The sequence below is a fragment of the Panulirus ornatus genome, chromosome 45 (assembly GCF_036320965.1).
Source record: "Panulirus ornatus isolate Po-2019 chromosome 45, ASM3632096v1, whole genome shotgun sequence".
NCBI lineage: Eukaryota > Metazoa > Arthropoda > Malacostraca > Decapoda > Palinuridae > Panulirus > Panulirus ornatus.
In genome coordinates this window covers 7,271,029-7,289,785 of record NC_092268.1, presented here as the reverse complement: position 1 = coordinate 7,289,785, position 18,757 = coordinate 7,271,029, and the positions used below count along the sequence as shown (strand labels likewise).

Sequence of the window (18,757 nt, the reverse complement as noted above, 5' to 3'; positions counted from 1 at the left end):
TGGTCTATGGTCTATTAAATCCAAAATCCATTGTATCGTGGTCCGTTAAATTGACGGTTTACTGTAGTAGATTGGAAAGTTTAGGCAGGAACCATTAGGTAGAAACTTTAGGTAGAAGAAGAAAGTAGGTAGGTAGACACTGCAGTAGACTTGTCTACTGCCAGTAAAACATCAAAGGCTCAGAAGCAGCGCTGGGGTTCACTACTTATGAAGAAGCTGTTCCATTTGCCACCCCTAGTTGGGAACAGACATCAGATACATATAAATGTATCGAGAGATGTATTGCATGATTATTATTCCTTATTTCCATTTATGGAAGACAGAGAATTTATGTTTTTTTCAGACCCTCACGAAACCCTCTATTCACTTCGAGTCTATGGTTTTTATTCCCTACCTGGTTGTTATTTCCAATGTTTGCCAAAAGCACCAGGAAACAGGTAAAGAAAGATACATCCGCTCACATCCACATATATGTATTCATATACACTCATACACATACATATATATGACATATGTATAGTACATACATATTTACATACTCATACTTACTCGCCATCATCTATTCCCGACGCCACCTCGCCCCACGTAAAACGCCACAAATACATGAAGGAAAAGAAAGATAATGATAGCATGTACATTCTCCTCTTCTCTGCCACACTTGATCGCCACCCCCTGCGTCAGTGAGGTAGCGTCAGGAAACAGATGAAGAAAGGCCACATCCGCTCACATCCATACACGCAAGGTGTCATGTGTAATGCACCGAAACCACAGCTCCTTAGCCACATCCAGTCCTCCACAGGCCTTTCCATGGTTTACCTAGGACGTTTCACCTGCCCTGGTTCAGTCCATTAAGAACATGTTGAACCCCCAGTATTCACTATATATCTCTGCACAAACAAGAACCATTTCATAATCTGATGTTTCCATTACCCAGTCAGTCCCAAACTTAATTAAAATGAAAAAGGTATAGGAGAAAAAAACATAGACTTCCTGAAAGCAGGAACAAGAAGGAGGCAAACATGGGTTAATCCATTTCAGTTCAGTTGTCTGTTCTTATGCCACCATGCTAACTTGAGGATGAAAACATCTATTTCTCTCTCTTTCTATCAATCTTTGATACCCATTTTCTTAAGGGATGTCCCTTAAGGCGATGCCTATGGTAGTTCAGTCTCCATAACTAGCGAACTTCATTGGTCCTCACTTTGAACAGGTCACTGGCAAAGGGGCTAGGCTAATGCAGTGTTTGGAGAGGCTCCTACCTAATGGGTCTACCATCTACTTCTACCTAATGGGTCTACCATCTACTTCTACTTAATGGGTCTACCACCTACTTCTACCTAATGGGTCTACCATCTACTTCTACCTTTTCTCTATAGGCGAAGAATGAATAGTGTGAGTTAAGTGTGACAAGGAGAGATTGTATGTTTGTGGACACAGAAGGAAACAAATTGATCAACCTGGGTCAAAGGAATGGAACTAGACAGCTTGATGGAAAGAAAGACGACAACCTGGGTCAAAGGAATGAAACTAGACAGCTTGATGGAAAGAAACAAATGGACAACCTGGGTCAATGGAATGAAACAAGACAGCATGATTGGAAAGAAAGTATGACAAACTAATTCCCTTTTTTTTCCCACCCACCAGGGAGCTCAGGGGGAGGTGGAGTACCTGAAGGAGGTAAACATTGAGTTGCAGTCGTCTCTGTTTCCTCAAATTGACCATCTTACAAGAAACCTTGCCCACTGTCATCAAAAAGCCGAGGATATCCAGGTTAGTTTTGTGTCCAGTGGATGGACATATAGACCTACTGATATGTGAGAGTTTTGGCCACATATTGATATGAAGGATATGAAATTTAAAGTAATTCAAAGAGAACTGGAGGAAGTTTGAAGTCGTCTTCATGAAGGCACTTGGATCTCCATTTTAAGATGATTTTCTGACTTCTGTTTTTTTTTTATGATTTTCAACATGGAAAAAAAAAAATTGATGTAATTACCTTCCAACATCAGCTACCAATGATTACTTTGTCGTAATAGGTACAAATACACAAGAGTTCATTAGATATGCATGCAGAGGAAACAATTTTTTGGCATATATGGGTTAAAGTGGAATTGCTGTTAGGTTTTTGAAGTGTGGAGGGAAAAGAATAAACTTTTTTTTTGTACCATTGTTGTGTGAACATAGACAAATGAACATAGACAAATCATTTAGATATTTAGGAAGTTAGTATTTCTAAACACCACCCCCCCCCCCCTGATATATCCTAGTGCTTTTCTAACTTTAGTTTCATTAACCACAGAACTTGAACTTGGTGCAAGTTAAATCCATCTTTAAGTTGAATAATTGAGACTCATTTCATAAGGGAAGTTATGATCCAAATTGAAATATATTTATTTATTTTTATTTTATTTTATTTTGCTTTGTCGCTGTCTCCCGCGTTAGCGAGGTAGCGCAAGGAAACAGATGAAAGAATGGCCCAACCTACCCACATGCATATGTATATACATACACGTTCACACACGCACATATACATACCTATACATCTCAACATATACGTATATATACACATGTACATAATTCACACATATATATATATATATATATATATATATATATATATATATATATATATATATATATATATATATATATATTTCTTTTAAACTATTTGCCATTTCCCGCATTAGCGAGGTAGCATTAAGAACAGAGGACTGGGCCTTTTTTGGAATATCCTCACCTGGCCCCCTCTGTTCCTTCTTTTGGAAAATTAAAAAGAAAAAAGAGGGGAGGATTTCCAGCCCCCCTGCTCCCTCCCCTTTTAGTCGCCTTCTACGACACACAGGGAATACGTGGGAAGTATTCTTAATCCCCTATCCCCAGGGATAATATATATATATTTACATTATTATTATCGCTGGGGATAGGGGAGAAAGAATACTTCCCACGTATTCCTGCGTGTCGTAGAAGGCGACTAAAAGGGAAGGGAGCGGGGGGCTGGAAATCCTCCCCTCTCGTTTTTTTTTTAATTTTCCAAAAGAAGGAACAGAGAAAGGGGCCAGGTCTCTCAGTCTCTAGCTGTCATGTGTAACGTATCGAAACCATATCTCCCTGTCCACATCCAGGCCCCACAGACACTTTCCATGATTTACCCCAAACGTTTCATATACCCTGCTCCAGTCCATTGACAGCACATCGACCCCGGTATACCACATCGTTCATATTTACTCTTTCCTTGCACGCCTCTCACCCTCCTGTATGTTCAGGCCCATCTATGATTATGTAAGAAGATATGTCCATAGGTTCTGTTCTCTGATGTCTGGAAATTCCGACAGGAGGATCAACAATCAAGAATAGAAGAATTAATGAAAGAAGGGGATTCCAAAGAGCAGACCATTATTGCATTAAAGAAAGATGCAGCGGAAATGTTCTCGAAGTTGCAAGAAAGTCAACAAACTTTTTTGAAGCTCCAGGTAAGTGTGGGTGAGTGAATGTATTTTAGAAAGAAATTTGATTTTCATATAGATTTTTTTGTTGATTTTTAAGTTAATTTTCATATATTTTTTCATTGATTTTAAGTTATTTTTCTTATAATTTTGATTTATTTTAAGTTAATTTTTATGTATTTTTTATATTAAAGTTAAATTTCATATAATTTTTTCATTGAATTTTAAGTTTATTTTTATATAGAGTTTTATCACTAACTTTTATATTTTCATAATTTTTCATTAATTTTTAAGGTAATTTTCATATAGGTTTTTATCATTGACTTTTTTATTTAATTTTCATATTTTTTCTCATTGTCAATCCACATATGTTGCTGAGTTCTTGATAGATACATGTTTATTGGTAAATATGTTATCAATCCACATATCTTGCTGAGTTCTTGATAAAAATACATATTTATTGGTAAATATGTTATCTGTCCACCAGAGCTGTATCAATGGCAAACAACAAATGACTCACTTCCCAAGCCCTCTCATGCACAACAGCCTTGCATACTCGCCCCTCTCTCCAAAACTCTTGCATTTTTCCTACCTAACCACCCCATCCGTAATTATGTAAGAAGATAGGTCCAAAGGTTCTGTTCTCTGATGTCTGGAAATTCCCACAGGAGGATCAACAATCAAGAATAGCAGAATTAATGAAAGAAGGGGATTCTAAAGAGCAGACCATTATTGCATTAAAGAAAGATGCAGCGGAAATGTTCTCGAAGTTGCAAGAAAGTCAACAAACTTTTTTGAAACTCCAGGTAAGTGTGGGTGAGTGAATGTATTTTAGAAATTTAATTTTCATATAGGTTTTTTTTCGTTGATTTTTAAGTTCATTTTCTTTGATTTTTTCAGTGATTTTTAAGTTGATTTTTATTGTTTTATCATTAAATTTTAAGTTAATTTTCATTAGTTTTTTCATCGATTTTCAATTTAATTTTCATTAGTTTTTAATTTATTATGAAGTTGATTTTCATATAGTTTTTCCTTGAATTTTTAGGTAATTTTCTTAGGTTTTATTGATTTTTAATTTAATTATCATATAGTTTTTCATTGATTTTTAAGTAAATGCTCATTTTGTCATTAATTTTTGTGTAGATTTTTTTCATTGATTTTAAGTTGATTTTCATATAGGTTTTTTCATTGAATTTTGAAATAATTTTCATATTTTTTCATTGATATTCAAGTTTTTATATAGTTTTTTCACTAGTTTAATTTAATTTTCATATACTTTTATTGTTTCTAAGTTGATTTTCATAAAGGTTTTTTATTGAATTTTTAAATGATTTTTATATATAGATTTTCATTGATTTTTAGCTAATTCTCACAGTGTTTTTTTCTTTGATTTTTAAGTTAATTTTCATAAAGTTTTTCATTGAGATTTAGGTTAATTTTCATGAAGTTTTTCATTGATTAGTATGTAAATTTTCATACAGGTTTCTTCATTGATTTTAAGTTAATTTTCATATAGTTTTTTTCATTGACTTTTAAGTTAATTTTCATATAGTTTTTCATTGATTATAAGTTAATTTTCCTACAGTTAATTTTTATGTAGTTTTTTATGATATTTAAGTTAATTTTCATATAATTTTTTGATTGGTTTTTAAGTTTATTTTTATATAGAGTTTTATAACTAACTTTTATATATTCATAATTTTTCATTAATTTTGAAGTTAATTTTCATATAAGTTTTTATCATTGATTTTTTATTTAATTTTCATATTTTTTTCGTCATTGTCAGTCCACCACATATGTTGCTGAGTTCTTAATAAGTATTCATATGTATTAGTCAGTATGTTATCAATCCACATATGTTGCTGAGTTCTTGATAAAGATATATGTTTATTGGTAAATATGTTATGACTGACCCGGCAGAAGTTTGAGGCAGAGACCCTCACCCAGAGGGATGTTATCTGTGCCAACAAGGAAATGATCAGTGAACTCCATGATCAAATCGACCAGATATCATACCAGCTCCTCCTCACACGGGCTGTGGTTGACAGACAGAATGACTATAAGGTCGGTGAGCTTATATAAGTGATATATATATATATATATATATATATATTTTTTTTTTTCATACTATTCGCCATTTCCCGCGATAGCGAGGTAGCGTTAAGAACAGAGGACTGGGCCTTTGAGGGAATACCCTCACCTGGCCCCCTTCTCTGTTCCTTCTTTTGGAAAAAAAAAAAAAAAAATGATATATAAGTGATGTATAAGTGATATGTATATATACGGGACTCCTGGCTGTTGGAGGTTGTGTGTGTTCTATGAAGGTGCGTGTTCATATGCATTTTATTCGTATATGTATATAAACATATATATATCCCTGGGGATAGGGAGGAAAGAATACTTCCCACGTATTCACCTCTTGCACCTTTCTCTTGACCTCCTGCCTCTTTCTTTTATACATCTCCCACTCATTTGCATTTTTTCCCTGCAAAAATCATCCAAATGCCTCTCTCTTCTCTTTCACTAATACTCTTACTTCTTCATCCCACCACTCACTACCTTTTCTAATCAACCCATCTCCCACTCTTCTCATGCCACAAGCATCTTTTGCACAAGCCATCACTACTTCCCTAAATACATCCCATTCCTCTCCCACTCCCCTTACCTCCTTTGTTCTCCTGGTACTTCCTCACACAAGTCTCCTTCCCAAGCTCACTTACTCTCACCACTCTCTTCACCCCAACATTCTCTCTTCTTTTCTGGAAATCCCCACAAATCTTCACCTTCGCCTCCGCAAGATAATGATCAGACATCCCTCTAGTTGCACCTCTCAGCACATTTACATCCAAAAGTCTCTCTTTCATGCTTCTATCAATTAACACGTAATCCAATAACGCTCTCTGGCCATCTCTCCTACTTACATAATTATACTTATGTATATCTCGCTTTTTAAACCAGGTATTCCCAATCACCAGTCCTTTTTCAGCACATAAATCTACAAGCTCTTCACCATTTCCATTTACAACACTGAACACTCCATGTACACCAATTATTCCCTCAACTGCCACATTACTCACCTTTGCATTCAAATCACTCACCACTATGACCCGGTCTCGTGCATCAAAACCACTAACACACTCATTCAGCTGCTCCCAAAACACTTGCCTCTCATGATCTTTCTTCTCATGCCCAGGTGCATATGCACCAATAATCACCCACCTCTCTCCATCAACTTTCAGTTTTACCCATATCAATCAAGAATTTAATTTCTCACACTCTATCACATACTCCCACAACTCCTGATTCATATATATATATATATATATATATATATATATATATATATATATATATATATATATATATATATATATTTTTTTTTTTTTTTTTTTTTTGCCGCTGTCTCCCGCGTTTGCGAGGTAGCGCAAGGAAACAGACGAAAGAAATGGCCCAACCCACCCCCATACACATGTATATACATACACGTCCACACACGCAAATATACATACCTACACAGCTTTCCATGTATATATGTGTAGGTATGTATATTTGCGTGTGTGGACGTATGTATATACATGTGTATGTGGGTGGGTTGGGCCATTTCTTTCGTCTGTTTCCTTGCGCTACCTCGCAAACGCGGGAGACACCAGATCCTTGTAGCTTCGTGTGTTGTATGGATGGCTGTGGGGGGGGGGAGTGTCATCCATAGACACAACTACATGTCATTTTCTATATATATTTATTGCAGAAGGCACAAGAAGCCCAAATTGAAGACTTACTGGCCCAAGCGGCGAACAAAAACGAAGTGATCGCCGTTCTTGAAAAGAGGATAAATGATTTATCAAAGGAGTTAGAGCATAGTTCTCAGGTGGTACTGAAACATCAGGTATGTCGGTTAATGGAAAGGTAGTACAGTGTAGTGTTAAACATGCTCGCCATTTCCCCCGTGGGCTAGGTAGCGCCAAGATCACATGTAGCAGTGGTAGGGGGCTGGGGGAAATTTTTATTTATTTTTCTCTTAGCAACCTCCCTCTCATCCCTACACTTAGAGATAACAAAACTGTGTTATTAAATGGTTTTAATGATTGTCATGAAATGGTTTTAATGGTTTTAATGATTGTTATGAAATGGTTTTAATGGTTTTAATGATTGTTATGAAATGGTTTAAATGGTTTTAACGATTGTTATGATATGGTATTTAATGGTTTTAATAATTGTTATGAAATGGTTTTAATGGTTTTAATGATTGTTATGAAATGGTTTAAATAGTTTTAATGATTGTTATGAAATGGTTTTAATGGTTTTAATGATTGTTATGAAATGGTTTAAATAGTTTTAATGATTGTTATGAAATGGTTTTAATGGTTTTAATGATTGTTATGAAATGGTTTAAATGGTTTTAATGATTGTTATGAAATCCAAAATGATGGATAAAATTATCATCAAATTCAGAAACAGTTTAGGATGAGATCTGAACACAAAATGATCTTAATGTACATTTTTAGCAAAATGATTGGATCTTAATGTACATTTTTAGCAAATTATCGGATCTTAATGTACATTTTTAGTCAAATGATCGGATCTTAATGTACATTTTTAGCAAAATGATTGGATCTTAATGTACATTTTTAGCAAAATGATTGGATCTTAATGTACATTTTTAGCAAATTTATTGGATCTTAATGTACATTTTTAGCAAATTTATTGGATCTTAATGTACATTTTTAGCAAAATGATTGGATCTTAATGTACATTTTTAGCAAAATGATTGGATCTTAATGTACATTTTTAGCAAAATTATCGGATCTTAATGTACATTTTTAGCAAAATTATCGGATCTAATGTACATTTTTAGCAAATGATCGGATCTTAATGTACATTTTTAGCATATCTTTTTAGTTTTTAATGCTTTTCCCTTTCCATATGTAGGGTCTGGTAGAAGATTACGAAAGAACCATTGCCGTGTGCCACAGCCAGGACCAGGTGGAGAAACAGACCATTGCCACCTTAACAGAGGAAACAGATAAGCTTAAGGAAAGGCTCAGTCTACGAGAACAAGAGAGGATCTGTACCCAGGTAACGTTTTCTTTAAATGATGTGTACCCAGGTCACGTTTTCTTTAAATGAGCTGTACCCAGGTCACGTTTTCTTTAAATGAGCTGTACCCAGGTCACGTTTTCTTTAAATGATGTGTACCCAGGTAACGTTTTCTTTAAATGATGTGTACCCAGGTAACGTTTTCTTTAAATGAGCTGTACCCAGGTCACGTTTTCTTTAAATAATGTGTACCCAGGTCACGTTTTCTTTAAATGAGCTGTACCCAGGTCACATTTTCTTTAAATGAGCTGTACCCAGGTCACGTTTTCTTTAAATGAGCTGAACCCAGGTAATGTTTTCTTTAAATGATGTGTACCCAGGTCACGTTTTCTTTAAATGAGCTGTACCCAGGTTACATTTTCTTTCGTTCTGAACACATAGCTTGTAGGGAGGTAAAGTTATTTAATGAGGAATGGGGTGATGTTGTTAATAGTAACCCCCCCCCCCAGAGAGGTGAAATGGGGTGATATTATGTTAATGGTACCCCCCCTTACCCCAGAGAGGTGGAACGATGTGATATGCTAATGGTACCCCCAGAGAGGTGGTATGGTGCGGCATGTTAATGGTACCCTCAGAGAGGTTGAATGATGTGATATGCTAATGGTACCCCCAGAGAGGTGGAATTTTGTGATATTGTTAATGGTACCCAGAGAGAGGTGGAATGTGGTGATACGTTAATGGTATCCTCAGAGAGGTGGAAGGGTGTAGTATGTTAATGGTACCCCCAGAGAGATGAAATGGGGATATATTGTGTTAATGGTACCCCCAGAGAGGTGGAATAGTGTGATATGTTAAAAGTACCCCCAGAGAGGTGGAATGGTGTGATATTATGTTAATGGTACCCCCAGAGAGGTGGAATTGGCTTATATTGTGTTAATGGTACCCCAGAGAGGTGGAATGGTGTGATATTATGTTAATGGTACCCCCAGAGAGGTGGAATTGGCTTATATTGTGTTAATGGTACCCCAGAGAGGTGGAATGGTGTGATATTATGTTAATGGTACCCCCAGAGAGGTGGAATTGGCTTATATTGTGTTAATGGTACCCCAGAGAGGTGGAATGGTGTGATATTATGTTAATGGTACCCCCAGAGAGGTGGAATTGGTTTATATTGTGTTAATGGTACCCCAGAGACGTGGAATGGTGTGATATTATGTTAATGGTACCCCCAGAGAGGTGGAATTGGTTTATATTGTGTTAATAGTTCCCCCAGAGAGGTGGAATGGGATGATATTGTGGTAATGGTACCCACAGAGAGGTGGAATGGGATGATATTGTGGTAATGGTACCCACAGAGAGGTGGAATGGGATGATATTGTGGTAATGGTACCCACAGAGAGGTGGAATGGGATGATATTGTGGTAATGGTACCCACAGAGAGGTGGAATGGGATGATATTGTGGTAATGGTACCCACAGAGAGGTGGAATGGATGATATTGTGGTAATGGTACCCCAGAGAGGTGGAATGGGATGATATTGTGGTAATGGTACCCCCAGAGAGGTGGAATGGGATGATATTGTGGTAATGGTACCCACAGAGAGGTGGAATGGGATGATATTGTGGTAATGGTACCCACAGAGAGGTGGAATGGGATGATATTGTGGTAATGGTACCCACAGAGAGGTGGAATAGTGTGATATGTTAATAGTACCCCCCAGAGAGGTGGAATGATGTGTCATTGTTAATGGTACCCCAGAGAGGTGGTATGGTGTGATATTATGTTAATGGTATCCCCCAGAGAGATGGAGTGATGTGACATTGTTAATGGTACCCCAGAGAGGTGGTATGGTGTGATATTATGTTAATGGTATCCCCCAGAGAGATGGAATGATGTGACATTGTTAATGGTACCCCAGAGAGGTGGTATGGTGTGATATTATGTTAATGGTATCCCCCAGAGAGATGGAATGATGTGACATTGTTAATGGTACCCCAGAGAGGTGGTATGGTGTGATATTATGTTAATGGTACCCCAGAGAGGTGGTATGGTGTGATATTATGTTAATGGTATCCCCCAGAGAGATGGAATGATGTGACATTGTTAATGGTACCCCAGAGAGGTGGTATGGTGTGATATTATGTTAATGGTACCCCAGAGAGGTGGTATGGTGTGATATTATGTTAATGGTATCCCCCAGAGAGATGGAATGATGTGACATTGTTAATGGTACCCCAGAGAGGTGGTATGGTGTGATATTATGTTAATGGTACCCCAGAGAGATGGAATGATGTGACATTGTTAATGGTACCCCAGAGAGGTGGTATGGTGTGATATTATGTTAATGGTATCCCCCAGAGAGGTGGAATGATGTGACATTGTTAATGGTACCCCAGAGAGGTGGTATGGTGTGATATTATGTTAATGGTACCCCAGAGAGGTGGTATGGTGTGATATTATGTTAATGGTATCCCCCAGAGAGATGGAATGATGTGACATTGTTAATGGTACCCCAGAGAGGTGGTATGGTGTGATATTATGTTAATGGTATCCCAGAGAGATGGAATGATGTGACATTGTTAATGGTACCCCAGAGAGGTGGTATGGTGTGATATGTTAATGGTACCCCAGAGAGGTGGTATGGTGTGATATTATGTTAATGGTACCCCAGAGAGGTGGTATGGTGTGATATTATGTTAATGGTATCCCCCAGAGAGATGGAATGATGTGACATTGTTAATGGTAAACCCCAAAGATAATTCTTGCAATATTGACCAATGATGACCACTTGAAGGTTCTATTGACCATTTATAACACTAACCCCCCCCCCCCCCAAGTGGCATAGCCTCTTCTTCACTCTAGCATTTTTAAATATTCATAATTTCTCCATTTTCTTTCCATTTTCTTTCTTTTTTGGGGTTTTTTTAGAAGCAGCATGAAGCAAGGATAGCAGAGTTTCTAAACCAGGATAATGTCAGGTGTCAGACCATCACAGCGCTTCAGAATAAAGTGGCCAGCCTTACCCAGCAACTGGAGAAGCTGCGCAATTCATCGCAAGTGAAGCAGGTATGTGTGGTAGACAGCATAACACAAGCTCTGAAACAGGCATAGTGCTGTGGTAGACAGCATAACACAGGGTCTTAAACAGGCATAGTTCTGTGGTAGACGGCATAACACAGGGTCTTAAACAGGCATAGTGCTGTGGTAGACAGCATAACACAGGGTATTAAGCAGACATACTGTTGTGGTAGACAGCATAACACAGGGTCTTAAACAGGCATAGTTCTGTGGTAGACGGCATAACACAGGGTCTTAAACAGGCATAGTGCTGTGGTAGACAGCATAACACAGGGTCTTAAACAGGCATAGTGCTGTGGTAGACAGCATAACACAGGATCTTAAACAGGCATAGTGCTGTGGTAGACGGCATAACACAGGATCTTAAAAATGCTGCTGTGGTAGACAGCATGACACAGGGTCTTAAGCAGGCATAGTGCTGTGGTAGACAGCATAACACAGGATCTTAAAAATGCTGCTGTGGTAGACAGCATAACACAGGGTCTTAAGCAGGCATAGTGCTGTGGTAGACAGCATAACACAGGATCTTAAAGATGCTGCTGTGGTAGACAGCATAACACAGGATCTTAAAAATGCTGCTGTGGTAGACAGCATAACACAGGGTCTTAAGCAGGCATAGTGCTGTGGTAGACAGCATAACACAGGGTCTTAAACAGGCATAGTGCTGTGGTAGACAGCATAACACAGGATCTTAAACAGGCATAGTGCTGTGGTAGACAGCATAACACAGGCTCTTAAAGATGCTGCTGTGGTAGACAGCATAACACAGGCTCTAAAAAGATGCTGCTGTGGTAGACAGCATAACACAGGATCTTAAAGATGCTGCTGTGGTAGACAGCATAACACAGGATCTTAAAAATGCTGCTGTGGTAGACAGCATAACACAGGGTCTTAAACAGGCATAGTGCTGTGGTAGACAGCATAACACAGGGTCTTAAACAGGCATACTGTTGTGGTAGACAGCATAACACAGGGTCTTAAGCAGACATACTGTTGTGGTAGACAGCATAACACAGGGTCTTAAGCAGGCATAGTGCTGTGGTAGACAGCATAACACAGGGTCTTAAGCAGACATACTGTTGTGGTAGACAGCATCACACAGGCCCTCAAGCAGACTTGCCACTGTGGTAGACAGCATAGGTATGTTAGGCTGGCACATCATTGAGAAACTACTATAAAAAAAAAGACATTAAAGAAAGATATATATATGTCTTGTATGTGGTAGAGCATGAGTAGTTATACATATTTTTTAAATGAGATTTTTTTTTGGCGGTTAATGTCCCAAATTTTTGAGCCTACGAGCAAATTTATGGCCAGTCGTCCAAAGATTTTTTTTTGTTTTTAAATCATGTCACATCTGTGTCTGATGACCTTTTGTTTATATCCAGATTATGAAAGGGACTTGCTCTGTGTGTGTGTGTGTGTGTGTGTGTGTGTGTGTGTGTGTGTGTGTGTGTGTGTGTGTGTGGGGTGGAGAGGGGTGCATCCTTCAGTAATTTGTGTTTTGCTGAGATCCAGGTTGGAGGTTTTTTTTTAACTAGGTATTCAGGGTGCTGGCTGGAGAGAGAGAGAGAGAGAGAGAGAGAGAGAGAGAGAGAGAGAGAGAGAGAGAGAGAGAGAGAGAGAGAGAGAGAGGATAGAGAGAGAGAGAGAGAGAGATGAGAGAGAGAGAGAGAGAGAGAGAGAGAGAGAGAGAGGAGTTCTGGTCGTATGTGAAAAACTTCAAATTATCCTTTACTAATTAAGTCATATATAAACAAAGAGGGAAAAAGAATGATTTACTCCAGCTGTGAAGAGATAAAGAGGGAAGATATATACTATCAAGTAGAAGAAAATAAATGATTGGGTAAATAAGGGAAAAACAGAAAAATGGAGGAGGGGGGGCGGTTGTGGTGTTTGGTGTTAGGGCAATGGTAATCCATTCTACACTCTAATCCAATTTTTCCGGGCACCTGACAGGCAGAGATGGTGAAGAAATTTGAAGATCTCAGCAGTAAATTCAAGATTATGGAAAGCGAGAGAGCAAAAGAATTTCAAGAAATGAATTATCACATAGTTTCTTTGACTTCACAACTGGCTGTAGGGAGGCAGATGCCCAAGATGTTAAAGGTAAATCAATAAAAATATTCATGATAATAATCATACTTTTTCTTCTCATACTTGATCGCTGTTTCCTGCATAAGGAAGGTAGTGCCAGGTTCAGATGAAGAAAAGTCCCATGTCTACTCACATCTATTCTCAAGTTGTCGTTTGTAATGATTTGGACTGATATGGTATATGAGGGGTAATATGATGTATGCAAATGACTCATGATTTTCCTTTGTTAAGCTGTAGAAGCAGCTGGATATAAGTAATTATCATCACTATTACCTTTTTTGTTGTCATTATTGTAATGATAAATATTGTTATTATAAGTAGTCATTATTTTATAAGTAGTCGTAGTAGTAACATTGGCATTATTGATTTCTCTTCATTTCTCTCATTATGTTATATTAGTTGAATGATTTTTACAGTACTTATTTTTTTTATTTACTGATTTTTTTTTTTTTTTTATTTTACCCTCAGTCAACACGTCGTTATGGACTGCCTAATGTTGGCAACACCAGTTACATAAACTCGGTCCTCCAATGCCTCTTCAACATTGCTCATCTTAAGGACTATTTTGTTGAAGATACCTACAAGTAAGTTGAACTTTTGCAGTGGAAATGGAAGATCTGTGCTTACTTTCCAGTGGAAATGGAAGATCTGTGCTTGCTTTGCAGTGGAAATGAAAGATCTGTGCTTACTTTGCAGTGGGAATGGAAGATCTGTGCTTACTATGCAGTGGAAATGGAAGATCTGTGCTTACTATGCAGTGGAAATGGAAGATCTGTGCTTACTGCTGAGACATGAATTGGAAATTGTATGTTGCTCAAGTTGTGTGTAAGTTGGACGTAGTTGTCTCAATGAAAAATCATGTTCTCAGTTGATATGGCTGTTGGAGAATGTCTAATGTTCTATGGAAGAAGTGAGAGTGTTCATGTGCACTATGTTCGTGTCCATATACCTCTGCGTTTGTACAGTAAGGTTCTGTAAAATGCTAGCTGCTGGTTGTGTGAGCCTGAAGGGATTAAATCTAAGTTTTTAAGAAGATTTTTTTATAGTTATTCATTGTGAATTTTTAATTTAATTTTTAAGAAGATTTTTATATATTTCTTTCATTATGAATTTTAGATCTAAGTTTTTAAGATATTTATATATTTTTTTTCATTATGAATTTTGAATTTAAGTTTTTAAGATGTTTATATACATTTTTTCATTATGAATCTTAAATTTAAGTTTTTAAGAAGGTATTTATATACATTTTTTCATTATGAATTTTAGATTAGTTTTTAAGATTTTTATATAGTTATTGTGAATTTTTTATTTAATTTTTAAGAAGATTTTTATATATTTCTTTCATTATGAATTTTAGATTTAAGTTTTTAAGATATTTATATATATTTTTTCATTATGAATTTTGAATTTAAGTTTTTAAGAAGATTTTTATATGTTTTTTTTCTCTCAGGAAGGATCTGAAGGAGGGAAATGAGGATCAGGGTGAAGTTTCCGAGTGTTTTGCACAGGTCATGAAAGCGCTCGCATCAGGTGTGGAGATCAAGCAAGCTGTGCTGAATTTCAAGGTATATCTCTCATTATTTTTTTATAAGGAATATCTGTCATTATTTTTTTGTTACAAGATATATCTGGGATTATATTTTGTTACAAGGTATATCTGGGATTATATTTTGTTACAAGGTATATCTGGGATTATATTTTGTTACAAGGTATATCTGGGATTATATTTTGTTACAAGGTATATCTGGGATTATATTTTGTTACAAGGTATATCTGGGATTATATTTGTTACAAGTATATTGGTTATATTTGTTAAAGGTATATCTGGGATTATATTTTGTTACAAGGTATATCTGGGATTATATTTTGTTACAAGGTATATCTGGATATATTGTACAGTATATCTGGATTATTTTGTGACAAGATATATCTGGGATTATATTTTGTTACAAGGTATATCTGGGATTATATTTTGTGACAAGATATATCTGGGATTATATTTTGTTGCAAGGTATATCTGGGATTATATTTTGTTGCAAGGTATATCTGGGATTATATTTTGTTGCAAGGTATATCTGGGATTATATTTTGTTACAAGGTATATCTGGGATTATATTTTGTGACAAGATATATCTGGGATTATATTTTGTTACAAGGTATATCTGGGATTATATTTTGTTGCAAGGTATATCTGGGATTATATTTTGTAACAAGGTATATTTATGAAAGAAGGAAGTCGTAAGCACTTGAGTAGATAAATGAATTCTGTTCATTTATTTTTATTCTGCATCTGTCGAAGGTCCAATGAAAGATCACATAAGGGCCGGATTTGGCCTGTGGGCCGCTAATTGAATAGCCCTCTGCTGTATCCTGTAGTGATGTCTGCTGTATGTGGAGATCTATAATGCTCTTTACCCTTCCCTCAGGAGGCTGTGGGGACTTATGACGAAGCATTCTGTGGTCACCAGCCAAAGGAAGCTTGCGAATTGTTGCGTTTTCTCCTGACGTCATTGCACGAGAACCTCATAACGGTGAGTGAGTCCCCTCATTACAGACTCATATCTCTCACTCTCTTTTTTTGTATATGCTCATGTAATAATGCACCGAAACCACAGCTCCCTTTCCACATCCAGGCCCCACAAAACTTTCCATGGTTTACCCCAGACACTTCACATGTCCTGGTTCAATCCATTGACAGCACGTCGACCACGGTATACCACATTGTTCCAATTTACTCTGTTCCTTGCACGCCTTTCACCCTCCTGCATGTTCAGGCCCCGATCGCTCAAAATCTTTTTCATCGAAGGGGACTGGAGCAGGGGGCTAGTAACCCTCCCCTCCTTGTATTTTAACTTTCCAAAAGGGGAAACAGAAGGAGTTATGCGGGGAGTGCTCATCCTCCTTGAAGGCTCAGATTGGGGGTCTAAATGTGTGTGGATGTAACCAAGATGAGAAAAAGGGAGAGATAGGTAGTATGTTTAAGGAGAGGAACCTGGATGTTTTGACTCTGAGTGAAACAAAGCTCATGGGTACAGGGGAAGAGTGGTTTGGGAATGTTTTGGGAGTAAAGTCAGGTGTTGGTGAGAGGACAAGAGCAAAGGAAGGAGTAGCACTACTCCTGAAACAGGAGTTGTGGGAGTATGTGATAGTGTAAGAAAGTAGAACTGAAAGTGGATGGAGAGAGATGGGTGGTTATTGGTGCCTATGCACCTGGGCATGAAAAGAAAGATCATGAGAGGCAAGTGTTTTGTGAGCAGCTGAATGAGTGTGTAATCAGTTTTGATGCACGAGAGCGGGCTATAGTGGTGGGTGATTTGAATGCAAAGGTGAGTAATGTGGCAGTTGAGGGAAGAATTGTTGTACATGGGGTGTTTATAGTGTTGTAAGTGGAAATGGTGAAGAGCTTTTAGATTTATGTGCTGAAAAAGGACTGGTGATTGGGAATACCTGGTTTAAAAAGAGAGATATACGTAAGTATATATATGTAAGTAGGATAGATGGCCAGAGAGTGTTATTGGATTGCGTGTTAATTGATAGGCATGTGAAAGAGAGACTTTTGGATATTAATGTGCTGAGAGGTGCAACTGGAGGGATGTCTGATCATTATCTTTTGGAGGCGAAGGTGAAGATTTGTAGAGGTTTTCAGAAAAGAAGAGAGAATGTTGGGGTGAAGAGAGTGGTGAGAGTAAGTGAGCTTGGGCAGGAGACTTGTGTGAGGAAGTACCAAGAGAGACTGAGTACAGAATGGAAAAAGGTGAGAACAAAGGAGGTAAGGGGAGTGGGGGAGGAATGGGATATATTTAGGGAAGCAGTGATGGCTTGCTCAAAAGATGCTTGTGGCATGAGAAGTGTGGAAAGTGGGCAGATTAGAAAGGGCAGTGAGTGGTGGGATGAAGAAGTAAGATTATTAGTGAAAGAGAACAGAGGTTTTTGCAGGGAAATAGTGCAAATGAGTGGGAGATGTATAAAAGAAAGAGGCAGGAGGTCAAGAGAAAGGAGCAAGAGGCGAAAAAGAGGGCAAATGAAAGTTGAGGTGAGAGAGTATCATTAAATTTCAGGGAGAATAAAAAGGTGTTTTGGAAGGAGGTAAATAAAGTGCGTAAGACAAGAGAACAAATGGGAACATCGGTGAAGGGGGCTAATGGGGAGTTAATAACAAGTAGTGGTGATGTGAGAAGGAGATGGAGTGAGTATTTTGAAGGTTTGTTGAATGTGTTTGATGATAGAGTGGCAGATGTAGGGTGTTTTGGTCGAGGTGGTGTGCAAAGTGAGAGGGTCAGGGAAAATGATTTGGTAAACAGAGAAGAGGTAGTGAAAGCTTTGCGGAAGATGAAAGCCGGCAAGGCGGCGGGTTTGGATGGTATTGCAGTGGAATTTATTAAAAGAGAGGGTGACTGTTGTTGACTGGTTGGTAAGGTTATTTAATGATTCCTGGTGAGGTGCCTGAGGATTGGCGGAATGCTTGCATAGTGCCATTGTACAAAGGCAAAGGGGATAAGAGTGAGTGCTCAAATTACAGAGGTATAAGTTTGTTGAGTATTCCTGGTAAATTATATGGGAGGGTATTGATTGAGAGGGTGAAGGCATGTACAGAGCATCAGATTGGGGAAGAGCAGTGTGGTTTCAGAAGTGGTAGAGGATGTGTGGACCAGGTGTTTGCTTTGAAGAATGTATGTGAGAAATACTTAGAAAAGCAAATGGATTTGTATGTAGCATTTATGGATCTGGAGAAGGCATATGATAGAGTTGATAGAGATGCTCTGTGGGAGGTAAGTTGCTAGAGGCAGTGAAAGGTTTTTATCAAGGATGTAAGGCATGTGTGCGAGTAGGAAGAGAGGAAAGTGATTGGTTCCCAGTGAATGTCGGTTTGTGGCAGGGGTGTGTGATGTCTCCATGGTTGTTTAATTTGTTTATGGATGGGGTTGTTAGGGAGGTGAATGTAAGAGTTTTGGAGAGAGAGGGGCAAGTATGCAGTCTGCTGTAGATGAGAGAGCTTGGGAAGTGAGTCAGTTGTTGTTCGCTGATGATACAGCGCTGGTGGCTGATTCATGTGAGAAACTGCAGAAGCTGATTCTGCCTTCTAGTTTCAGCTTGAGGCAAGC

General features: G+C 37.8%; 1 protein-coding gene across 1 annotated transcript in view; it reads left to right on the top strand.

The window, feature by feature from the left end:
* Positions 1 to 18,757, top strand: part of LOC139762954 (uncharacterized) — a 50,698-nt gene that overhangs the window by 18,142 nt on the left and 13,799 nt on the right. The window contains 12 exon segments of the mRNA XM_071688279.1: positions 1,645 to 1,659; positions 1,731 to 1,770; positions 3,333 to 3,470; positions 4,112 to 4,249; positions 5,364 to 5,507; positions 7,192 to 7,329; positions 8,373 to 8,519; positions 11,409 to 11,546; positions 13,518 to 13,667; positions 14,124 to 14,239; positions 15,106 to 15,220; positions 16,082 to 16,186. Of these exon segments, the coding sequence (XP_071544380.1) occupies positions 1,645 to 1,659; positions 1,731 to 1,770; positions 3,333 to 3,470; positions 4,112 to 4,249; positions 5,364 to 5,507; positions 7,192 to 7,329; positions 8,373 to 8,519; positions 11,409 to 11,546; positions 13,518 to 13,667; positions 14,124 to 14,239; positions 15,106 to 15,220; positions 16,082 to 16,186 (1,384 nt within the window).